The following is a 22,405-nucleotide window of genomic DNA, read 5'->3' as shown; positions in this document are numbered from 1 at the left end:
GGGAGGTCAATCTTACTCTTGTCTGTCAATCTTGTCTGTATATTATTTTGTGTACAACTGTCATAATTGGTATATAGATCAGTATAGTAATGTGAAAATTCGAGGTTTATTTCATTTTCTCCATTAATGCAGTTCCACCCTCCGTTAGGATGCTCATGATAGGAGTATGGTTGCGTGCGTTACGGAGCATGCGGGCAAGATGGTGACCTACTCTATTGCCCTCCCCGTACCTGCGTGCTCTGATGGGGATGGCCATGTATTGTTGTTCTTTGGTTGCCAGATATTTGAAAGTTTGGAGTTGCGCACTAATATCAGCCAGGATGCGCTTATCATGGGTCATACTGTACTCAGAACCGAGTTGGGTAATACAGAATCACGTCTGCAAACACTCGAAACTAACGTCTTTAAGGAGGCCGGTCGTTTTGGAGATCAAATTACCCCGTACCCATACCTTAAACTTCTCCCATATAGTCGCCCAACTGTCTACGGAGCCTTTATTCAGCTGGAAGAATTATTCCATGTCGGTGTGAAGAGCTTCAATGACACTTGGGTCTTTTAATATGTTGGGGGACATCTTCCATCGTTGTACTGGGCGATTTATGTCGGGGAGCAGTATGTCCAGGGTGACTGGGGAATGGTCCGAGAGCGTGCGAGGGAGGATTTTGCAATGTTCGATACAGTTAACCAGGGGGGACGAGATGAGCCAGTAATCTATTCTGGATTCGGTGTCATGGACTGAGGAGTAAAACGTGTATTTTCTGTCGGTAGGGTTGGTCCCCCTCCAAGCATCAGAAAGGGTAAGTTCCTCTTGGGCATGCCGAATAATGTTCGCCGCTTTGGTGAGATGCCTAGGCCTGCTGGAAGACCTATTCATTGTGGTGTCAAGAATAGTGTTGAGGTCTCCTCCCCAAAGGACCCAGATATTTGTCGTCAAACCTATCACTGCAAGAAGCTGTATATAGACCTCTGGGTCGACCAGGTTTGGACCATATGTATTGACCAATATGAGTTTTACGCCAACCAACGTGCCCCGGACCACAACATATCTGCCCTGCGGGCCTATCTTGCAATTTTCAGTGCAGAACCCCAATGAAGGGTGTATCAGTGTGATGACCCCCCCTGTTCTGAGAGGAATATTCTGTGTAATGTCTGTTGTTACCCCATTGCCGAAGGATATTCTCGTGTGTGGACTACAATGCATGGGTCTCTTGGAGCATCGCAATGTGTGGGTGGTGCCTATTGATGTATGCCCCCACCTTACTGGCTTTCGCTCTATTATTTAACCCCCGAACGTTCCAAGTGATTAGTTTCAGTTGAGCCCCCTGGGTGCTCTAGTGTTTTGCACCATTTTCGTGCATCGTGAGGACATTCGAGAAAGTGGGTATTCTTGCAAAGACCACCGGCGAGTGAACCAGTGAGTGCAATTTTAACAGTGAACAACCAGCAACAAAAAAAGAGAAACTTTGTGCCTTGTGCCCAACCGGGGCATCCTAAGGTCTTAACAGTGTTCTCCAAAATAGAGAAACGTCCCGAATTACCCGAACCCACCCCCTCCCACACCATTGTGCCCAACCTGATGATGATCCCCTTTTTTACCAACTTGTGGGTGAACCCAGAAAAGGGGTCGAGTGCAGCAACTCATCCGGCGACATTCAAGGATAGGGAGCAGAGGTGCATCTCTGCCTGTCCTTGCTTCAAACTTTTCCAGTGGCCCAAAGAGACCACCTACAGCTAAGGCTAATTCCCAAGAGTGATGGTTCAGGCTACACTAGCTGCTGCAGGTCATTCTGGTCGAGTTCCTGCCTCCCTGGTGGGATGGCTTTCGAGGCTTCCATGTAAGTCAAGGCTGCTGCAGGGGATTCAAAGAAATGCGCTCTCCCGCCGTGCTGAATACGAAGTTTAGCCGGATACAAAAGGGCGTAGGGGACCTGTCGCAGTCGGCGTTTAATGGTTTCGTAGGATTGTCTTTGAGTTTGGACCCATGCTGAGAAATCCGGGTAGATATGGATGTGATCATTGCCGATTCTCAGGGGTCCTTTCTCCCTTGCCAGCCTGATGACGGCGTCCCTGTCCCTGTAGTTCAGTAGTTTGGCTATAACCGTACGGGGAGGAGCCCCGGGCCTGGGCGGTGGAGCGAGGGAACGATGAGCCCTCTCAACTAGGAACTGAGGTGAAAAGGCCTCTTCCCCGAGGAGGGATTTCCGAAGATCTTCGATTCGGATGTCCATTGGACCATTGCAAAAAGTCTCCGAAAGGCCGACTATGCGGATGTTGTTTCGCCTGGAGCGAGATTCCAAATCATTGCATTTGCCGCAGAGTTTATCCATTTCCCCTCTCAGGAGAGATATGTCCTGGGTGTTTTGCCGGGTCGAATCCTCATTCGCACCAATCCTGCCTTCAGCCTCTGTGATTCTGGCACTTTCTTTGTCCAGTCGGGTCTTTAGTGAACCAATTGTGGAGACAATCTCATCGAGTTTGACATTGATAGCCAAGAACCCGCTCTGTACCGTGGTGAGTAGGTGGTCGAATTTCGAATCTTCCGATGGCATGGAAGAGGAAGGAAGTTGTATGGCCGGGCTTTCGGGAGGCGACTGTGAACTGGTAAATGAATCCATGGGGCCAGTTCTTTTGTTCTTGCCCACATTCTTGCTAGGCATTATGGAGACAGTAAAGTAGCCTGTGTCAGTTAGGATGGTGAGGTGGTGCCCCAATGCGCCACAGCAGGAGACTCTAGTAGCGCAGGGTTTGCGTGAGGGTCTCGGCGTGTCCGCCCCACCACCCATGCCACAGTGCTGTATTACGTGGGCCAAACAGAGTGATATTCCTCAGAGCTGGGGTGCACAGACGCACACAGTGCAGCAGGGTAGCAGAACGTTTGGGGCTTCTCGGGCGAGGGCCCAGAGTGGATTAGTGGGCGCTAACTATAGCCACCAGGGCCCGTGTTATGATACGCCAGGGTTGTGCCATTGGTGTTGGGATGACTCGGTTGTGTCTTCCCACGTCGATTCTGGCGGAGGCTGTGCTTTGTTTCACAAAGGAGTCTGCTCTCTGTGCGTGCTGCCCAAGCATAGTACATCAGTGTCCCAATTAAGGCTGGTCCTGAGCTCGAGGCAACCCCCCACCCAACGCCACGGGCGGGGTAGCGACCTCCTCACTGAAGGGACTTCCAGGGTCTTGTGGTGGCCCCCCTCGCGCCGAAGTGCCTCACCCGAAGCCGCTGCGTGTACCTGCTGACGAGGAACAGGATCGGTCGTTTTCTCTGGACCCCACCGTTTAGTTGTTGCGCGAGCAGTCCCCAACCCCGCCACGTATCCAGCGGTCTGCCGCACTCTGTGGCGTACTCCTCCCTCCGTCCTCCTTTGTGCGGCTACGGGGCCGTCCCGCCTGGTTCGCCGAGCCACCAGGACTGATGAACTGTGGTCCGCTGGGGGCGCGCTGTTAGGAAATCCCAGCGTTCATACTGGAAGATATGGAAATTACATCATCCTCGCTACCTTCAACAGAAACCAAGATGGCGGCTATTTGGTTCTGTTTTTCCTAATGCTCCGGGCAGGTCTAGCTTATTCCAAAATGGTGACCTCCTCAAGCCAAACGCTATATCAGTCTCGTTGAGACCCAGGTAGGTGCGTCGCTACTCGCTCCACACCCATGCAGCTTCATAGCAGCTCACCCTCCTACCTTTTCGAAATTTTGCCTTTCTGACTACGGTCTTCCATTCCCTTTCTCTTCGCTATTTCCACCTTCCTTTCCCTTCCCGCGGCGGTATTCCTTGCCGGTTCCTCCCCTCTCCTTCCTAATTGTGCTTCAGCTTCGCTGTGCCTCCTTGCTACTTACTCCTTGCTCCGGGTGCCGTCTCGCCCCGCTGAGCATCCCGTTACTTTTCCTTGCCCTCGGATTCCATCAAGAAGATTGTCCTGTTCCGGACCTTCCTTCACGAGACTCGGCTTCAGGGAGCCGGATTCCCTTTCTACTTCAGCTGGACAATTCGGCCAACATTTCAAAGGACTCTGTACTAGAACATCACCAGACCTGCACGTATTTTGGAATCCAAGCACATCGGGTTTTATTCCCCGGAGGTTTTCCCGAGGGTGTCGCCCACGAGGCGCTTAAAGCCCATTTTTCCTGGGTCTCTTCAGCGCCTTCTGGGAGGCATACCACAACTTCGATACTACAGAAACGAACTCAGAAGGGACCAGTTCTATGAGTACTATCTTTGTTTGTATTGAGAGTCTAAGACGCGCAGGCACGGCGTAGTGTCTCCTGATCCTCCCGGGCTCTGCGTCGGCGCCGGCAGCCCCCGCCGCGAGCCACAAGGGTCTGGGTCTGGGAGACAGTGGGGAAGCACACCCAGCACGGCGTCCGCGCACGATGCAGGTCCAAGGCAGGATACTACGGGCACACGCTCCACGGCGCTCCACGCCTGCAGTCTTCCAGTTCTGCTCCACCCACCGTGAGGCCCGTGCGGGTCTGGGAGCATCGGCTCCCTCGTAGGAATCCGTGGAGCGGTGTGGCGGCCCGGGCACGTAGGCTCAGGGCCTGCCCCGTCCGCGGGCTTAGGGTGTCCGATTTCGGTCAGAATTCCTCCTGCAGGAACCGGATTGTAGCGGGAAGCAGCCCAGCTATTTTTGAGGCTTGATGCACCCTGGAACAGGGGGAAAATTTCACACAGGATTCATGACGGAGAGGAGCTCCTCACCTAAGCGGCCATCTATTTGCGCAACAGCGCCCCCTTCAGCAACAAGACCTGTTTTTTTAAAAACTCAAGTGCTATTAGATAGCCTCCCACTCTCTCATTATAATATCCAACAGTGGGATTGAATACTACTGATAAAACATCAAGCATATGCCTGAATTAGAGCTAGTGCTGTAAATCCCTCCCAGACTATTTTTGTTGTACCCAATTACCATTGGTCCCAGGATCATCAGTTTTAGAGACCAACCTACCTAAATAACGCAGTTTGTCGGAATCAGACTACTTCGAAACTTCATCCGAAGGAGTCGAGACATGGTTTTTGTCTAATTCAGAAAGGACCACCAACGGAACCTTTACCCCACCGTAAGAAATGGCCGACCTAGCAGATGTCATTGCCCAGTTAGCGGCCCATCACATGCAGGCCGAAACTAGGCTCGAAGAAAACTTGACAAAAATTGGTTGAGTTGCAAGCCAGACCGCTAGTACCACAGGGGATACTTCAACCATACCTAGAAGGCGAAGATCTAGGGAACTTCTTTCTGAATTTCAAACAATCAGCCGAACAGTAAGGATGGGAAGAAAACCTTAAGAGAGGTTATTTGGGGCCCCTGTTGAAAGGTGAACTACAGACTGCCTACCAACTACTCAATCATGCCCAGGGAGCCACCTTCGTATCCACAAAAGAAGGGCTAGTGAAGAGAGTGGGCCAAACTTGTAACTTCTATTGGCAAACATTCACGGCCATTAGATAAAATCCTGGAGAAACCACTCTTGAAAAGGGTGAACGTATCAAAAATACTGGAGCCCTTTGGATTAATAACAAATCCCTGGAATAACGGATAGAAATTATTATGTTAGCACAGTTCACCAACTCCTTACCCCCTTTTCTGCAAAAGGCCGTATGACAACTAAATCGACCAACACTAGTCATGGCCATTGAAACTGCACAAAACCATTCGGATGCTGCCAAACCCTTCCACTCGTTACATCAAGGTGAGGAACAGAAAGATTACACACCTACCCACCAACCTCAACCTCAGGAAGTAGATAAAACAAGAAGGGTCATATACAATCAAGGAATGCATACCGAAGGAAAGAATAGAAGCCAAAAGATCTGACCCTAAAAGTAGAGAGGACAGTAAAAGGGAGAATCCTGTGAACTTTCCACAAGATATAAAGAACCCTTAAAACCAGAGTCAACCCATAGAGACCAGTTTGTTGGTTATTTTCGAGAGACCAATAAAATCACCTCATCTCTACCTACACAGTCAAAAACAAAATAATCAGTGACATACGCGAGAGTCCTTGGATATATCTCATCCCTGTTCTTTCACAGGTCTTAACAATGAATAACCTGGACAAAGACCAGTCATATCTACCTCGCATAGTGGAAGGGTATGTGAGAAACCTGAAGGTGTCTCATGCACTAGTCCCCTGGGATCTGCCTTCCAGGTGGCAAGGACACGGCCATCGCTTTTGGATCCAGTTCCTGGGAGTGGACCAGTGGGGGAGGATAACCTGGATAAGGGGTCCTCGGGGAGTGTAAATTGGACACCTCAGGGTGAGACAGTATCCCATTCCCAATAACACCTTTTCCCCTTCCTACCAGGTAGGATATCTAGGAATACAACCCCCCCTTCCCCGACACGCTTTCTCACGGATAGTTCACCATGAGCGACAACAGACTAACAACAGAGCCGTATATCTGATATGTCCCAACACCATGGACAGGCAAGGTCAGGCCATTACAGATTATTACACACACCTGACTTCCATCACGCTTCCCCACATTAAAAGGTGGAGCACAAAAGCACACTGTGAGCAAGGCAAACCACACGAGGAAACAGAAGTCCCAAGATGACAGTTTAATACAAGGAGAAAGATGGCGAGACCAGAGAGTCGCAAGGAGGGAGGTACCCGTGACCGCCAAAGACCGTTACTTTCGTGAGCCTTGGAAAGTAAGAAACCGAAGACCAGAAACAAAGGCTGATCAAACCTGCACAGTGTGTTGGAGGAGCCCCGGGCTCTCCCGCATCGATAACCAAGACGGAGAGGAGCGATTGCTGCTGTGGTACTGTGCTTGGCTTCTACAACAAAGCAGTGCCAGAAAAGACAGCACAGCCGGTGAGTCGGAGAGATCGTTACCAATCCAGCTTGTGTTTTGAATCAAGGTTTCAAGCGACAACTTTGTATAAAGAGAACAGTGTGTGAGGTGTTGGCGATGAGGAACATGAGTTTGGAACCAAATAAGTAATTGAACTTTGTGATTGAGCTTTGGGAGGAAACCCAAGATACCATACAAAGAGTGGTCCAGCGCTATTTGGGCGCTCAGTCGAAGGTCTCTGTTAGGTATCCAACTGATGCTGAGTGTGAGAAAAAGAAATACTGAAATCGAAGTGGTCATTCAACGGGTCTTGCTAAATCCCATGCACATTCAAAGGTTTTCGATAGTTTAAAGTACAGAGCAATTGGTCAGAGCCCAGCTGAGGGAGAATATTTGACCAAAAGAAAGGGATCAGAGCCCGTCCCAGGGTGATCCATGGTGAACACCCAAATTGAGTGATGGAAAAGGAAAATACAGTTTTTGTGTTTTTGTATACCAGGCCCTCTGAGTCAAGAGACTTGCAAGAAGTAAAGAGGCCTGGAAACAGGTCTTGAACTGTGAAAGTGGAATTGTATCCTCTTGCTGCACAGGCCAGAATGTGCGCTTTGCTCGAGTAAACCGCCTTGTCCGTTCCGTGCTGAAAACGTGGGGAAGGGAGGAAAACGGCTCAAACAAGTCTGACTTATTTTGTGAACACTAGTGGTAAGGATTGGCAAAAGGTTTTTTAGTATAGGCCCCTTTTAATTTGACAAGACTCCACAAAGACTGCATTATTATTTGATGGTGCAGCTTGCTCCCATCTATAGATTTAGGTTTAGATAGGCGTTTATCTCACCTTTGTTAAAGTTCAATAAACACCCTTTAACTGTGGTCACTTGTGTGTCTTACTGTTGATACCATACCTTCCTTACATAGCTTACATTTAGGACAAGCACCTGTCACTGAGGGGTCAAACATCTGCACCTTAAGAGGGGTGTAGTTAGCCTGGTGCAAGAATCGATGCTGCAGTGCCCGATGCTTATGGTTCCGGGATCCTGCTCCAGTGTTCATCAGAAATGGGGGTACCCAGTGCAAGCTCCCAGCGGGACCTATCCTCTGGAGGCCTCCACTGGGAGGTCAGAAAGGGCTAGCTTATATGATATTGAAATAGATCTTGCGGCTGTGGTGGCAGACAACATATAAGTAAAAAAAGGACTGGCCTTAGGCTCATTGGGCATACACATACAACTCTCCCTCATCCCCCTTTTATAGGATTATACAGTAGTGCAACAGTGAGTGAAGGGGAGAGTAGCTCCTGAAACCTCTGAGTAATAAACATCCAGTCGTGAAAAAAATCCTCAAATGTAACAATTCCCACCCAATGAAGTTCCTGCATGATGCCTTTATCCTGGGTGAAAGGGAGACCAATAATGCTATCCAGACAAGCAGTCAGGGCATAAGGGGAAAAAGGGCGAGATTCTTGTGCAGGAATTGGAAAGCCAACACTTGATTAACCTCCCAGGTCCATAGAGGAGTGGCGGCATGCAGTATTGGAAATCAGGACGTTTTGAAGGGTGTATGTGTTAGGAAAGATTTCATAATTGTAAGTAATTTTCCTTCCATGTGGCAACCCCTAAACTTTTTGCTGTTGTTTTACACCCCGATCTAGACTTTGCCAGAGAAGCGCAGCCTTCCGCCGCACTCCTCTGGGCTTTCGCTCAATTCTTACGGGGAAACTGACATGCCCTTAAGACAGTCAGTACCGGGAGACTTTGTTTCCCTTAGTCCTTTCCTCATGTTGCAGCTCTTGAGCAACATGAAACAAGAGTGCACCGTAACTTACATCACCGCGCTCTTGGGTCTCTAGTCATTCCAATGGCCCTAGAAACTCTCGCTGGATTTATCATGAAATGTGCAAGTGTGTCACGGACGGGACTGTTGGCAGCTATCGTTTCTTTGTGTTTTGAACCCCTTTTTGCCATGTTAACCGCGCTTCCCGCGTTTGGCCCAAATGGGTGGCCTGGCCTCCAAAATGGCCATGCCACAAGGTTCTTTGTCCTGTCCGCAGACCGTCTTGCCCTTCACCTTCCCCGAGGTTGAGCCGACCCGGGGCAGTCCTTATTTGGTCATGCACTTTCCCGCGAAACACAAAGCTTTCGCGGGCTTCTGCATGCCTTGTGTGTGCCTCCAGGATGTGGGCTGGGATGTCTGTTCCCAATACACATCCTGGGTGCCAGAGAGTCTAGAGTGTCCTGAATGCCTGGGACCACCGTGGTCCGTGATAGGTCGACGTATGGTGTGAGTGCTTGTGAGCGGATCCCCCATTGGGCCCTCTCCGTTTTGGCGCGAAGGGAACTTTGGATAAGAGGAGGCTGAAAACCCCACTACCATGTCGATCTCATGAGTTCTCACGAACAAAGGATAAGGTGCTAAGTATCCTGCAACTAAGAAGATGAGTCGAGGAATCGCTGGTGACCCGCTGAAGGTTTGGCACCCTGCACTGCTGTCGTCCTGCGAGACCACTCGGCCTCTGATCGAACGAGAAGGTCTGCAAAGGCGCTTCGACCCTTTAGAATAGTGGGAACAACTATTCTCGGCATCTTCACCAAATCCTGTACGTAAGCCTTTGGAAGCATCCCTGGGCCATCCAGTGAACTGACCAGCCTACACAGGAACCTTGCTCTGTCACTGCCATCTGGCACTGCTAATCCCGTGTCCTCGGCACTCTCGCACGATTCATACACTTGGCGTTCCCAGGTCTGAAGTGAGACGTGTGCTTTGGGACCGGAATACACGCGGTTGCAGAGTTGCCCTGCTGTGGTAACAATCTGCGCGTGTTCGCTGCATTTGGAACACCCTCGACCCTGACTCCTGCTCTCACGGTATCTACATGGCGTCGGTACCGAAACAGAACCGGAGAGGCCTGGGTCTGCCTGCATCGGGGACCAGTGAGTAGTCATTACCCTAACCAGTCGCCCTCCCGATGGCTTTCCATCGCTGTCGTAAACAGCAACCCTTTTCCGCACTCGCGCCCTGCTTCTGCCCACAAGTGGAGGCCGCGCTTGAGTAGCGGGGATCTGTTCATCATCGTTTTGTTCACCTCTCTGAACTGCCTGATTTCACTGAAGAGACTCCCCTTTACCCGTTGGCACCCGCGTGTGCAGGTACTTTTGAGCACAAGGCTCCACTCTTCGTAGGGCTCGGACTTCCTTCTAGTTAGGTGGCCTCTGATGTCGAACTGGGTCTAACGATTACTTGCACTGCCTGTTTTCCTCCCCATCTAGGTGGTCTGCATATTTCGTGCTTCTAATTCCTTAGACCCCTTGGTCTTGTATATATATTGTATTGCTTGTGATGTGTTGGTTTATTGGAGTTTTACCGTGATTCTTTACTATGGTCAATGTTACAAAGGCCTTGTAATAAATGTGTCTATATTTTTAATATAACACCTGTCTGGAGTAATTTGTAAGCGTCCTTGCTTTGTGTGCTCATTGCGGGCTTTCAGTCACCCTCACCCCTCTTGAGACCTAGTCTTGACCGCCGCAATCGCTACCCTGATTGGTCTGGCTTGTCCAGAGGTTACCCTGTTCCATAAAACTAGGCTGGCCTTCTGAACCTCTGCCCCTCAAGGACAGAGTTCAGTAATCCATCTTACCAGTATGGAATGACCAGCATTTTCTCGATTTTAATTCTTTGCGGTTTTGGTACCAATGGGCCGCGTTGTGCGTCAGGCCTACCAACACCTACAATTCCAGGTTTGGAACATTCATCCCCCCCCTAGACTGTACGGGTGCATCAGTGCATCCCACTTAATACGGAGAGATTGCCCACCACAGACAAAACTAGTCAGTGAATGGGTACATTGGCAAATCAGTATAGACATTTGGGAAGTATCACCATTTTGAAAAGTGAGATCCTGGCCATGACGGAGAGAGGAAGTGTCATTCACCTCTTAATTCTTTGCTATGTACCACCCAGGAGTTGAGAAAAATTCAGGACATATAACTGGGTAGCTGAGCATGCTACGTTTATTCGTAAATATCAGATATTCTAGAGACCACCAATGGAAATGCTCACAGAACTTTCCCGGCTTGACCACCTCCGGCAGTGGAAAAAGCTCAGATTTGCTCCAATTAATTTGTAAACCAGAGACCCAAACAAACTTAATTATTCCATCCACAATCGGTTGGAGATTTTTCTCTTTTTTTAATTAAGATCACCAAGTCGTCGGCATACAGTCACAAGACAACCTTCTGATCAAACAGCTGAAGGCCCCTCTCAGCATGGTGTTCCCAGAGTATGGCTGCCATTTGCGCCACAGCCATTGCAAATAACACAGGGGAAAGGGGCCCCCCCTGTCTCATGCCCTGTGAGAGCGTGAACAGTGCCAACTTGATGACAGTGGTGTAGATTCTAGCCGTGGATTTAGGGTATACTAAGGACACCAATGTTCTGTAATAGGACCCCACCCACCCATCCCAGTCAGCACCTCAAGCAAGAACAACCAGTCAAGAGAATCACATTTTTACAGCATCTAAAAAGGTGGCTGCGGCTGTAATCTCAGATTCAATTATCTCCATTATGCTAAACGTTTTCCAAAGGCTATGAGATGTGGCATGCCTGAGCAAGAAGCTGGGCTGATCATCATTAATCATGGTCGGTAGGAGAGGAAGGATCCTGCATGCTAGGATTTAGTAAGATTGCATTGTCAAGATTCAGCATCGACAACGGTTGATAGTGTTAAGTGACTTCAATTCAGCACTCCAACTAAGTCAATGCCTAGTCTGGGATGCTCAAGGGAAGCCCTTATTTATATATTTTTATGACAAGTTCATAGATCTGGATGATAAACCCTTGTATAATGCCCCTCTCTTTGAATACCCCGGACCTCACTGAGCCAAGGAGTAGGTTTGTTTTGCAAATGAAAAGATTTATTTGAAAAATTAAACAATATATATATATATCACACTTTTATGAATAAATTAATATTTGATAACACACTTATGAATATAATGCTGATCAAAATTGGGTAATATTACACTAGCACACTTTTTTTTCACTTAGGAGTTGGTATAGAAAGGATAAGGTAGCTGCGAATATTTTATAGTTTCAAGGAAATGCAATGATGGAAAAGAATGCAGCACAGGGATAAACTGATATGGTTTCAACAAGAGATAATATAATCACTTTTCCCCTTGTGGCAATTCACTCCCCCCTATGCAATATAAAGAGATGGAAGAAGAGCACACAATTTTCAGGAATATAATCAAATGCAATACAAATTCTAGTTCCCCCCCACTAGCAAGCTTAGATCAACCGGTATGCTTTTTAAACATGCAGAAATATTTTTAATGTGATTTTCAATTAAGTGAAAATATGCTAAAAATAATTTTAATTCCCTATAGGAGATTCAGGGTGGGTGACAGCTACTTTGAATTAGTTCAGGTCAACACTAGCAATTAATCAGGAATGATTATCAGATTGAAAACGAATTTCAGCAGTTGCAAGCAAAAGACAGCGATTTTTGACAGGTGGAGAAATTGAGTCAAAATGCAATTTGCAGCACTTTTTCCGAGTGCGCCGATCGCGATTACGGAAAAACTATAAGGATGGGCTTGTTGGAAAGCTGAGTAACAGCTTTAAAATGAAAGTTAAATCTCGCTCCTAATACATGCGGTTCAAAATATACGAACGATTTAGTGGAGGCATATTCTCCGAAATAAAGTAAGATTCAAATGATAAATGACACTTTCACAGGTTTGAAATCACAGAATGGACACACAATTTCTATGCAGTTCTAAATAGGTTGAAAGGGATGGGATGAGATTATTTTAGACTAAGATTGGTTCTGCACAGTTCTGGCTGGATACTCGCACTATAAATTTGAAATAGGCCGTCAAGATCTGGTCAACAGGTTTAGACTGGACTTCTAGCGGGTGGTTCTGAAGTCACAGCTATCTGGATCAGCTCTGCTGGTCTGGATCTCTGGTTCTGGCAAAAGTTCTGGCACTGCACAGCCGTCTGGTCTGGGTCTGGTCTGCAGTTTGGATACAGCTCTGCTTTCTGGGTCTGGTACTGGCACCGCAGTCTGGTCTGGGTCTCTGGTTCCGGCAAAAATTCTAGCCAGAAGCAAACAGCACAGCCTGGCTGTTGAATAGTTTGGTTAGGTGGCTGGATTCTGAGGCCTGCTGAGAGATTCAGCTTGTGGACTAGGTCTCTCTGCTACAAGTTCTGAAGTCTGGATTCTAAGTTCTGGTTCTGGAGTCTTCTGGCAAAGCGCTTCGCAAGAAATCAGTTTGAAGAGGAAAGTGAATGTCCCTACCTGGATCTCAGTGGCTCTTTTTATGTCTTTTGAAAATGGGAGGGAAGGCTGACTTTCTATGCCCAACCCTCTGAGGATCCTGATAGGCTAGAGGATTCTCTGTCGCCTGACTGGGGAACGGAGTTCTGAGTCATCCCGTGTCATGAGACATCATTTTTAGGGCATACAGAAAGAACACTCCCCTTGTCACTTTGCACACAAATCTATTCTTGGCCTAAATGCATATTTATCTATGTACAATTTTTCTAATATTATATGTCCAGTTAACATATTTTCTGTAGCGCCAAACCATCCGATCACTGTCTTTCTAAGATGTTGTGTTTACTTCTGACAGAATTCTGCCCTTTTCATCCAGAACACAACCTCTAAACTTTTCCAAAATTTACACAAATGTGCGCAAGGAATATGGGCATCAGATGATGAAGTGTCAGATTTTTAACATAAAGACATTTGGAGTAATACCCTATTTTCCGCTACTACCCCCAGAACATACCACAGAGTCCTAACACCTCTTAAAATGTGCAAAGAAAAATCACAGGAATAATGATCTTCTTGGTATCATTTTGACAATTTTGTACTATGAATTATACATCTTTCTAAAATGATGCTCAGGCCCAGATTGGCGTGTTTAGGTCCCAAAGCACCTGGGGGAATTTCTGGTTCGTCCCCTTCCTCCAAGCTCAGCTGGCTCACAGAGGCAGTGCTCCTCCCATTTCCTTCCAAAAAGAAGCCATTTATGACCCCCTGATTTAGCAATTGCTTGGAGCAAAGGGAAGTTCATTGTTCTGTTTCCCTGCTCCCAGGTACCCCTCCCCTGATTCAATCAGAGAGGTGTGATCTCCTTTTGGTGGGGCAGCAGGAGGCAGGCCAGGCCTGTGAATACAGTTGCTTGGCAAGTTTCAACTCCTGTCGGGGGTAGTTGCCGGGCAGAATTCAGTCCCTTTAAGCCAGGCTTCAGCCGAGGTTCACGTTTGTTCCCATTTTTCTTCATTCAAATCAAACTTACAATTTTGACACATGCAGCTACAACGCTGATTCTAAGTTCAAAACCATGACATTTAAGCAGTTGCAACCTATGTGACACTCAAAAGTAGGTCACTCATTTATTTTAAACATTTCGATTTTAGTGGCTTTAAATCCCATATCACTTAAGCTGCTGAAATCCACAGCTCAGCCAGTTTTGTTATGAACATTATTTTAGGCTCTTCATCTTTAAATTTGGTATGCATACAAGACTTCATTCTACCAGACGTCTGCTGGTGTTCAGTAAGATTTTTGAATATCTTGCAATGTTTGAAATAGGCATTTTGAGCTTGCATTCAAAGAAACAAAGGTGATTTCAAAGCGCTTTTTGAGCTAACGGGCACTGCTGTTTTTCCTTTGGCACCACGATTCACTCATGGCGCTTCTGGCCCATCACGCTATAATCCGTGCCTCGTCAGCTGTTGGAGGGGGGGGAGAGAGAGAGATCACCTTGGCTAAACGCAGTCTCATATAGCACCAGCAGTTACGGGGCCAGTATATCAGCGTACTCCTTGAAGAATTTGTCAGTTAGGCCATTCGGCCCAGGGGCCTTACTCGACTGCAAATCCCGTATTGCAGCCCCAATTTCTTCTACTATTATGGGAGCGCTCAAGGGGGCTCATCCAGATTAGTGTGGCTTCATCCAGATAGGCGTTCAATTGGTACCTAGTTCTGTCTAGTCTAGAGGCATAAGGTGAAGTGTAGCATTGCAAAAAGGCTGAATTAATTCCTGCAGCACTGGTTATGTGCCCACCCGCCCAATCCGCCAGTGAAGCAATCTCTGTGGTGCCTTGCTCACGCTTAATCAGACGGTCTGGCAACTTAGCTGGCCTATCAGTTCAGCATAGCATATGGCGCACACACAGCTTGGATTCCCTCTCCGCTAGTGCTCAAAATTATATCCGACATTTATGCACTTCTAGCATAAAGGTGGGTTTGAGAGTGGATCTTTTATCATATAGTCATTTTAAGCGTGCCTCACACCTGGTTAGCTCTCTTAGAAACAACTTCAGAACCCCCGATTCCTTAGAGGCACAAATCCTCCGCATTTACGCCTTAAAAACCTCCTAAATATAGGTATCATCTGTGGATGAGCGATTGGTCGCAAAGTACTGTACAATAGCATCTCAGACCTCAGTACAAAACACTAGGTCCAACAAGGAGTCATGCTTGAACCTCCAGGTGGAAGCCCAGGGGGTATTGGTACGTTTATCAACCTCCACAAGCCCCATCCCACGGTCTGAAAGGGTCCTAGGCAAAACTTCAAACCTTGTTGTCCAGTTTAAAATACTTATTGAGCCCAACCTCATATCAATACGTGAATAGGTATCATGTGTTGATGAGTAGAATGTGTAGTCCCGAACACTGGGGTGCCGAGCCTGCCATATGTCTAGCACAACCAGCATGGGGAATGTCTTGTTAATGATCTTCCTCGACAGGGGAGTAATTCTACCACGCTGAGCCAAACAATTAAGTCGATCACAGAGAGCAACATTATAGTACTCACTAATTAGAATCTCATACGCTGAATACATAATGCATTTATCAAACAGATTCTGAAAAAAAACATTGTCCTCCACATTGGGGGCATAAACATTCAGGATGAGCATAGGGTATCCACCCATGCATCCCACTACCCTAAAATACCTTCCCTCTGGATCCGGTACCACTTCACTGAGCTCAAACTCCACTTGTTTGCTTATTAACGTTAACACTTACCTGGCGGAGGTGGAGTGGCCAGCACTCCAGCTCTGCTCACCTCATGCTCTCGTCACCCTAACATGTGTGTTGTTCGTAAGGTGCATTTCTTGCAAAAGTACTGTGCCTGCCAGGGTAGGAGAATATCTTGCGGGTCTTGATAAAATTATTGAGACTACACATTCTAGATAATATACTTTACAACGTTACATGCCCTCATTGAGCCGCCCATGGTTGTCGGCATGTATGCATTGAATGTCGCATAACACTACCCCGACAGCGACACAAGCCATCCGCAGGGTCAAGCTCGGGCAAGTTAATGAGACATGGCATGGCACCTTTATCAGTTTCCCACCTCCCCCACCCCATTCCTCGACAGTTTCCCTCAACTGCTAGTGAAGAACCCAATAACCTTCCAGAACACAAAATAGAACAGGGTAAACAAAGCAGCCTTTGCAACCAAACAGAAAGCTGCCATAAGACTTCATGCGGGTCTCCAGCTCGACCGTGCAAGAGTACAGGATTCCAAATCGGAGATCCACTAGAACAAGTCAGCTATTACTGCCAGATGAACACAAAGTACACAGTCTACTTTAGCAAGGTGCCCGGATGTCTTATGTTGGCAGCACAAAAATCCATGGTGTCTGCTGGGGAGGTAAAACAGTTGAATTTGTTGACATGGATGATCTCTGCAGCAGTGCTGTTAATTACTTTTCTGCACAACTGTGAATTTATTTCAGCCGGGGCTGATGTTGTTGGACCCCGCTGTGACAGGTCAGAAATGGGAGGACACAAGGTTTTAATGTTTTCAACAGTAGACATTTTATTTAAGTAACAGGGCTTGGATAAAGGCCTTTCTGTCCCAATCCTAAAGAGTTTGCCTACCTATGAAACCAAAACTAAAGGTCAGTCTCTTGCATCGTCGAAAGTATACAAACTGTCTTTGTTTCCAAAACCTGTCTGACAATCACACTAAAAATGAAAAACAAAATGTACAATGGAAATGTCTCGATTTTTAAACTCAGTGAAAAGTGTGCAGAAACCAAACACGTAAATTCAACAAAAATAATCGTATCCAAGGGATGGTTCCCTTCCCCTGGACTGTTTCAGGTTGCATATAGAAAGTGTTCGGTGAGACAATAGTTCTATAAGAGTGGTACAAATGTCTTACACATAACACTTTAAGATGATGAAAAATGTCTCTTCCCAACAATGACAATTCTTTTCAAAATGGAAAAAGTATCTCTTAGCAACTTAAGAAAGGATGTTTTAACACTTCCTTCGGGATGATAAAATTGTCTTTTCCAAACAAGGACTCCCCAATTACAGTCTAGATGTCTTCTACACAAAACCTTCTTAGGAATGACAATGAGTATCTTTTCAAAACAGTTGTGGTCTTAATAGTAATGGCGCAAATTTGCTCTTCTATTCAATGATTTATTAAAGAAGGTCTCCTGATACACTCTCCTTCCAGGAACCCTTTTCAAAAATGTCTTTTCTGTTTAAAAACTCTATATGGATTACCTGGTATGCTCCCCTGCCAGGAATCCTCTTCTAGGCCTTGAAGATCCACTGGTATACTCTCTTGCCAGGTATCTCCCCAAAAAGGTCCCGTGAGTTTCAAAGATCCCCTGGTGTACTCTCCCGTCTGGTATCTCCCCTTCCCCAAAGGCTTTTTGCCCGATGCACTCTTTCCACCAGGTCTTCTAACACTCCCCCGGTTCTCTTGGTGAGCCTACTCTTAAAGTATAACACAGTTGTATTCCATCACCATTTATACTCTATGACTCCATGTATCACTTGTTCCAACTTCCCCCATATTGGCATCCCTCAAATGGAGACTTGTTCAAGTTTTCATTGCTATCCTCATTATTAGCATTCATTGGCTTGTGGCAATACTTGCTCCAATCTTCCCCCATATTGACTTTTCATATAAACAGATTTGTACAGATCTTGCCTTTCACTTGTTTCATTAAAGTTCATTTGCTCCTGATTTCATTTACTCCAGCTTTCCCCATATTGACTTTTAAAGTATGGAGACTCATGCAAATTCAGTCTTTTTAATTCACTCGTTCGATGTTTAATGCAAGTTCCCAATTGGTGGTACGCCTGTCGATATGCCCCTGGCACCCCCATGTTCTTGGGCACACTCACCAGTGTTTGCCGGTGTGTCTAACTCTTGGCGTGAGGCTGCAGCAATGTCCATTCTTAAGGAAAGCGGTTCTCACTTTCCAGACCCTCTTGCGGTTTTCCTGTCAGCTTCTCTGTCCTCCGCTGTTGAAACATTTGTCTTTCACCGTGACTGTGTGCCGACAGCCATTCCACTGCCGTCGGTGTGGAAACTGTTCTTCTGCGGCACTCGCTCTGCTTCTCCTGGCCTCTCGTCTTCCCAATGAGAAAAGCCTGCTTTCCTTCACAGAGTTTGCTCGCTTTTGCCGTTCTTCTGTTCTGCATCTCTCCTTCAGCTTCACTGCTCTCAAAAGGCACATCATTTTTAAAACACCCCGCTCAGATGATTGACATTACAACCACTGGTCTGCAAATTGTTGGTGGTTCTGCTCCACATTAACTCCGTTCTCCTCTTCCTCATCCCAGTAAGTACTAAAGGTTTTATGGGAGTTGGATTCCCAAGGTGTTTTGAACCTTTTGGAGTTATTTTGTTTTAGGTTTACATCAAAACTAATATTAAAAGGAGATTTTAAGTGAGCATTATGTGCATATGAGGTTATCCTGCCTGGGGTGTTTAGCAAAAAGGGGCATTAGGGATTTATCACTGGAAGGATACAACGAAAACATGACATTAGGAAGTTAGGTATTATAGAGTCATCTCCAAAGTGAATGGAAGAATACAGCGTCCCTCCCAATGGGTTCACCACATCTCCCCGACAGTCATCTCCTTCCATGTGATCCTTCCTCAGAATACCACCCGCAGGGTCAGGATCAGGTAGCAGCAGCCATCACCTGAACACATGGGAGGGGATTTTAGGATGGGGGACCAGTGATCACTCCATAGGAATCATCACACCGCCCACTGGGCCCGAGCCTATGACAACTGCTGCACTCGTCCGCTCCCGGGCCCATCAGACCCAGCAGAAGTGGCTTGAAGTAAGTCCCATGCTATGCCACCCTCCCCGTTCGGCCCAGTTAGGGTCGAGGAACGTGTGTCACCATGGCAAGTAGAGACTCTGATTTGTGTGTGGGTCAAGTATCTTGATCAGCTTTTTCCTTTGCTTCGAGGAGTCTGTCTGTTGGGGTACGCTGTTGTGAACAGACAAACGTTCTTCGACCCAGAGGAGCCGCAGCTAGGTCACGAGATGGCTGCATCAATCCACAACAGTGTGCACCATGGACCCCAGAGAATAAAAATCTTTTGAACCTTCTCGTCCTGAAGATGACAAACCATTCACGTCATCGAAACCGGTCAACCCGCTCCTGCCAATGAACGTTACAACACATTTCTGCTTTACGTGTATGCCCGTTCTAGTCTTTTTGTAGTCTTTTTCCTCAAGCCGGCTTTAAGTACAGACTCTGCCCACATTTCGGCACGTTGCAACCTTGCTACCGTTTTCCCTCTTCGTTCGCACGCTAGTGTTTTGCCATCCTTTCTGCCTTCTTTGCATGGTTATTTGTCTCCACCCTCTGCCTCCGGCCCCTTTTGTCTCTCCCGCTTTTATGTCACAGCACTCCCGTGTATTGCCCTCTCGAGTTGTTTTCACAGCTCTACCGTGTTTCCGTTGGCTCACTGATTTCCCACGGCTCCTCCCTCAGAGCTGCGGCGGCTGCTCACTGTTCTGCTGCACTTGTTGTGCTGCACTTGTGCTGCACTTGTTGTGCTTCCCCACAACTCCTTCGCCCTTCGCTTTCCTACATTAGCCTCCTAAACCGCTGCTGGTTTTTCCTTTGCAGTTCCGCCGCGTTCTACATCAGCGGCCAACAGCGTTCCGTCCCGTGGCTGGACTGCAGCCCGTGTGTCTCGGTATTTTCCTGTTCACATCACGTCAGCCACTTATTTCCTGTTACCTTATCACTGGCTGTTTGTTCCAAGAACTGAAGGATGCCATTTTCCATGTGGGGTTTTTGTGCCTCAGGCTTTTTCCCTTTGGCGATTTCGGGAAGGCTGGCCTCTTGACTAGGCTGTTTCTTCAACGTGCATAGTGGCTACTTCCTGGGGTCAGCCTTATCTATTCAAGGAGAGGAAGACTTCGAAGAAGAAGGTGACCAAGACGCCATCAGACGACGAGGAACGGTCACCGGAGGAAGAATCAGGTGAGGAGGGGGAATTAGCCACCAACGGCATGAGGGAGCCAGGAAGGGCAAGTGCAGGATAGGGGGTGGGGCAGGGAGACCGGGGTGCTGGGGTAGACTGGGTGAGGAGGGCCTGGTGGCCTGTAGGACTCAGAAGGGACCAGGCAGCGAGTCAATGCGGCATTGGGCATTAGCAGGGGAGAGAGAAGGAAGAAGAGAAATTGAGGTTCTTGAGAAGCTTCTGGAACTTAAGGAGACCAGACTCAAGCCTGATGGGGGCAGGGAGGCTGCTCCAGAGAGGCTCCTGCCGAGGAGAGAGAGATGCAACCCCCACTTTCTGTTTGGAAAAACATCTAATCTGCAGAGAGTTGGAACTATAAGACCAAAGGGCTCTAGCAGTATGGGTATTTAGGGAGAGATTTGGATGTAGCAGGGTCCCAGGCCTTGTGGATGATGCAGAGGGTCTTAAACTTGATCCTCGCAGCCACTGGGAGCCAGTGGAGAGATTTTAGGGCTGGGGAGATGCGGTCCCTGGGCTTGAGGCCAAGGAGAAATCCTGCAGTCCGATTCTGGATTAGTTGAAGGGGGAGAAGGGAGGATAAAGGCAGATTGAGGAAGAGGTTGTTGCAGTAGTCCAGCTTGGAGAGGACCAAAGCTCTGGAGACATTGAGTTTCTGGGGGAAGGTGAGTAAAGGGAGAATGCCTCTGAAGAGGTGCAACTGAGACAGTGGGCCTCCGTGGCAAGATCCATGATGTGACGAGAGAATGGGAGAGAGAGGAGTTGAAGATGTCAAGTTTTTTTGTCTCACAAGAGGGTGACGAGAGGGGACTAATGACGGGTGGGCAGAGAGTAGGAGCAGGAGTCCAAATGAGAAGGATCTCAGTCTTACTGGCATTAAGGCAGAGATCGTTAGCAGTGCACCATGCCTGCCAACACGCTCCAAGAGAGTGAGCGTAAAAGAGCAGAGAGGCTAACAAAGCGAGAGAGAGGGCAGGACGGAAAGGGAGATTGAGGTGTAGATAGATAGACACAAAGGCATACGATACGCTGGGTACAGCTATTTATAAGTAAAGTGAAAGTAATCAAAGGGCAGCCATTTGCCAGTTTTCACATACATGATTTCATCTGAAAAACATTGAATGGACATTTGATTTTTGGATACCTGGACTTCTCCTAGTCTTTCCAGTTGATCCCGCATTTGGTTTCTTGCAGCCGTTACATCAAACTCTAGCCGGTCATACTCTCGCCAAGCTCTCTCAAGGTCCTAAAGTAACAGGAGAATGTTTTAAAAAAACAATTGTGTATAATGCATTGTATACCTTAAAGTTCCAAGCTAAACCACTTAACAGTGGAGGGCATGAATGTCCATGCCGTGAAGGCATCCAATATTGAGGGCCTCCCACGATTTATTGACAAGCAAAACAGTTAACAGACAGTTGATTAAATGGGGGAGAAAAGCAGAAAATGATTACTTACCTGTGTAGTACTTTATTTCACCTCAGCACATTCTGCTGACAAAACAAAAAACAGTTCCGCTCTATGACCGGTACTAGTGAAAATGGCAAAAGCAAATATAGTGTGATCAAGGAGACAATTTCACCTCCCCGCCGGATCCCAGTTCTGTCACCCACATTTTAATCTAAACTCCAACGCAAGTTTGCACTGATCCTTAGTTTTGTTAAAACTGAGCAAAAGCTGAATAAATATACTCTGAGTGGCTGTGAAGTACATAGAGGTACATCCAACTACCCAGGCAAGTAGCATTTCATTGTTCACTTTAACCGGGTGGCTGCGTGGGATGCTTGAATAGGTTATCAAAAGGATATTTTTCTGCAAAAGAGCATTTATTTTCTGAAACAATAACAAAGCAATTACAAAATCGTTTTTTGGCCTGAAATCAAACGAGGTTTTTTTAAATACTTTCAGCGAAGGGGATCTGACCAACACTGCTTGAATGTTTATTCAATATCCCTTGCCTTTGAATTTGGGGCTGCGGTTTTGGGGGGGGTTCCTAAAACTTGAGTTCGATTTTAGGCCCTCCCCTAGATGGTATACTCAGTGCCTGAGCAAGTTTGAGCAAGTTTGAGGGTCTCCTGCAGACTTTGGAAGCACTGTGTAAGGCAGCCCAGCACCAGCCCACATTCCTAGGCTCTTTGGGAGGGGTCTGCAGTGTTTTCTGTTGGTTGGCCACTTCTCTGCAATAGGGTCCTGGACCCTGTGATGCAACAACAATGATCACATCTAGTGTAAACTCAATAACTCTGGTATGGTTTCACCATTTATTACCAACTCCTTTAGTTTCTGCCTTTGTCTACCGGAACCTCCCTGTTCTCTCTTTCT

The 22,405-nt window shown here is 47.2% G+C and overlaps 1 protein-coding gene across 16 annotated transcripts in view; it reads right to left on the bottom strand.

Moving 5' to 3' along the window:
* The window catches only part of PLEKHA5 (pleckstrin homology domain containing A5), a 1,790,419-nt gene that overhangs the window by 291,830 nt on the left and 1,476,184 nt on the right, over positions 1 to 22,405 (bottom strand). For all 16 annotated transcript variants that reach the window (XM_069628398.1, XM_069628397.1, XM_069628399.1 and 13 more), the window contains one exon: positions 21,228 to 21,329. In XM_069628398.1, the coding sequence (XP_069484499.1) occupies positions 21,228 to 21,329 (102 nt within the window). The remainder of the gene's footprint in view (positions 1 to 21,227; positions 21,330 to 22,405) is intronic.

The sequence above is a fragment of the Ambystoma mexicanum genome, chromosome 12 (genome assembly GCF_040938575.1).
Source record: "Ambystoma mexicanum isolate Mex_15411 chromosome 12, UKY_AmexF1_1, whole genome shotgun sequence".
NCBI lineage: Eukaryota > Metazoa > Chordata > Amphibia > Caudata > Ambystomatidae > Ambystoma > Ambystoma mexicanum.
Note: the sequence above shows the minus strand (reverse complement) of the source record. Positions and strands in the feature narration are given on the sequence as shown.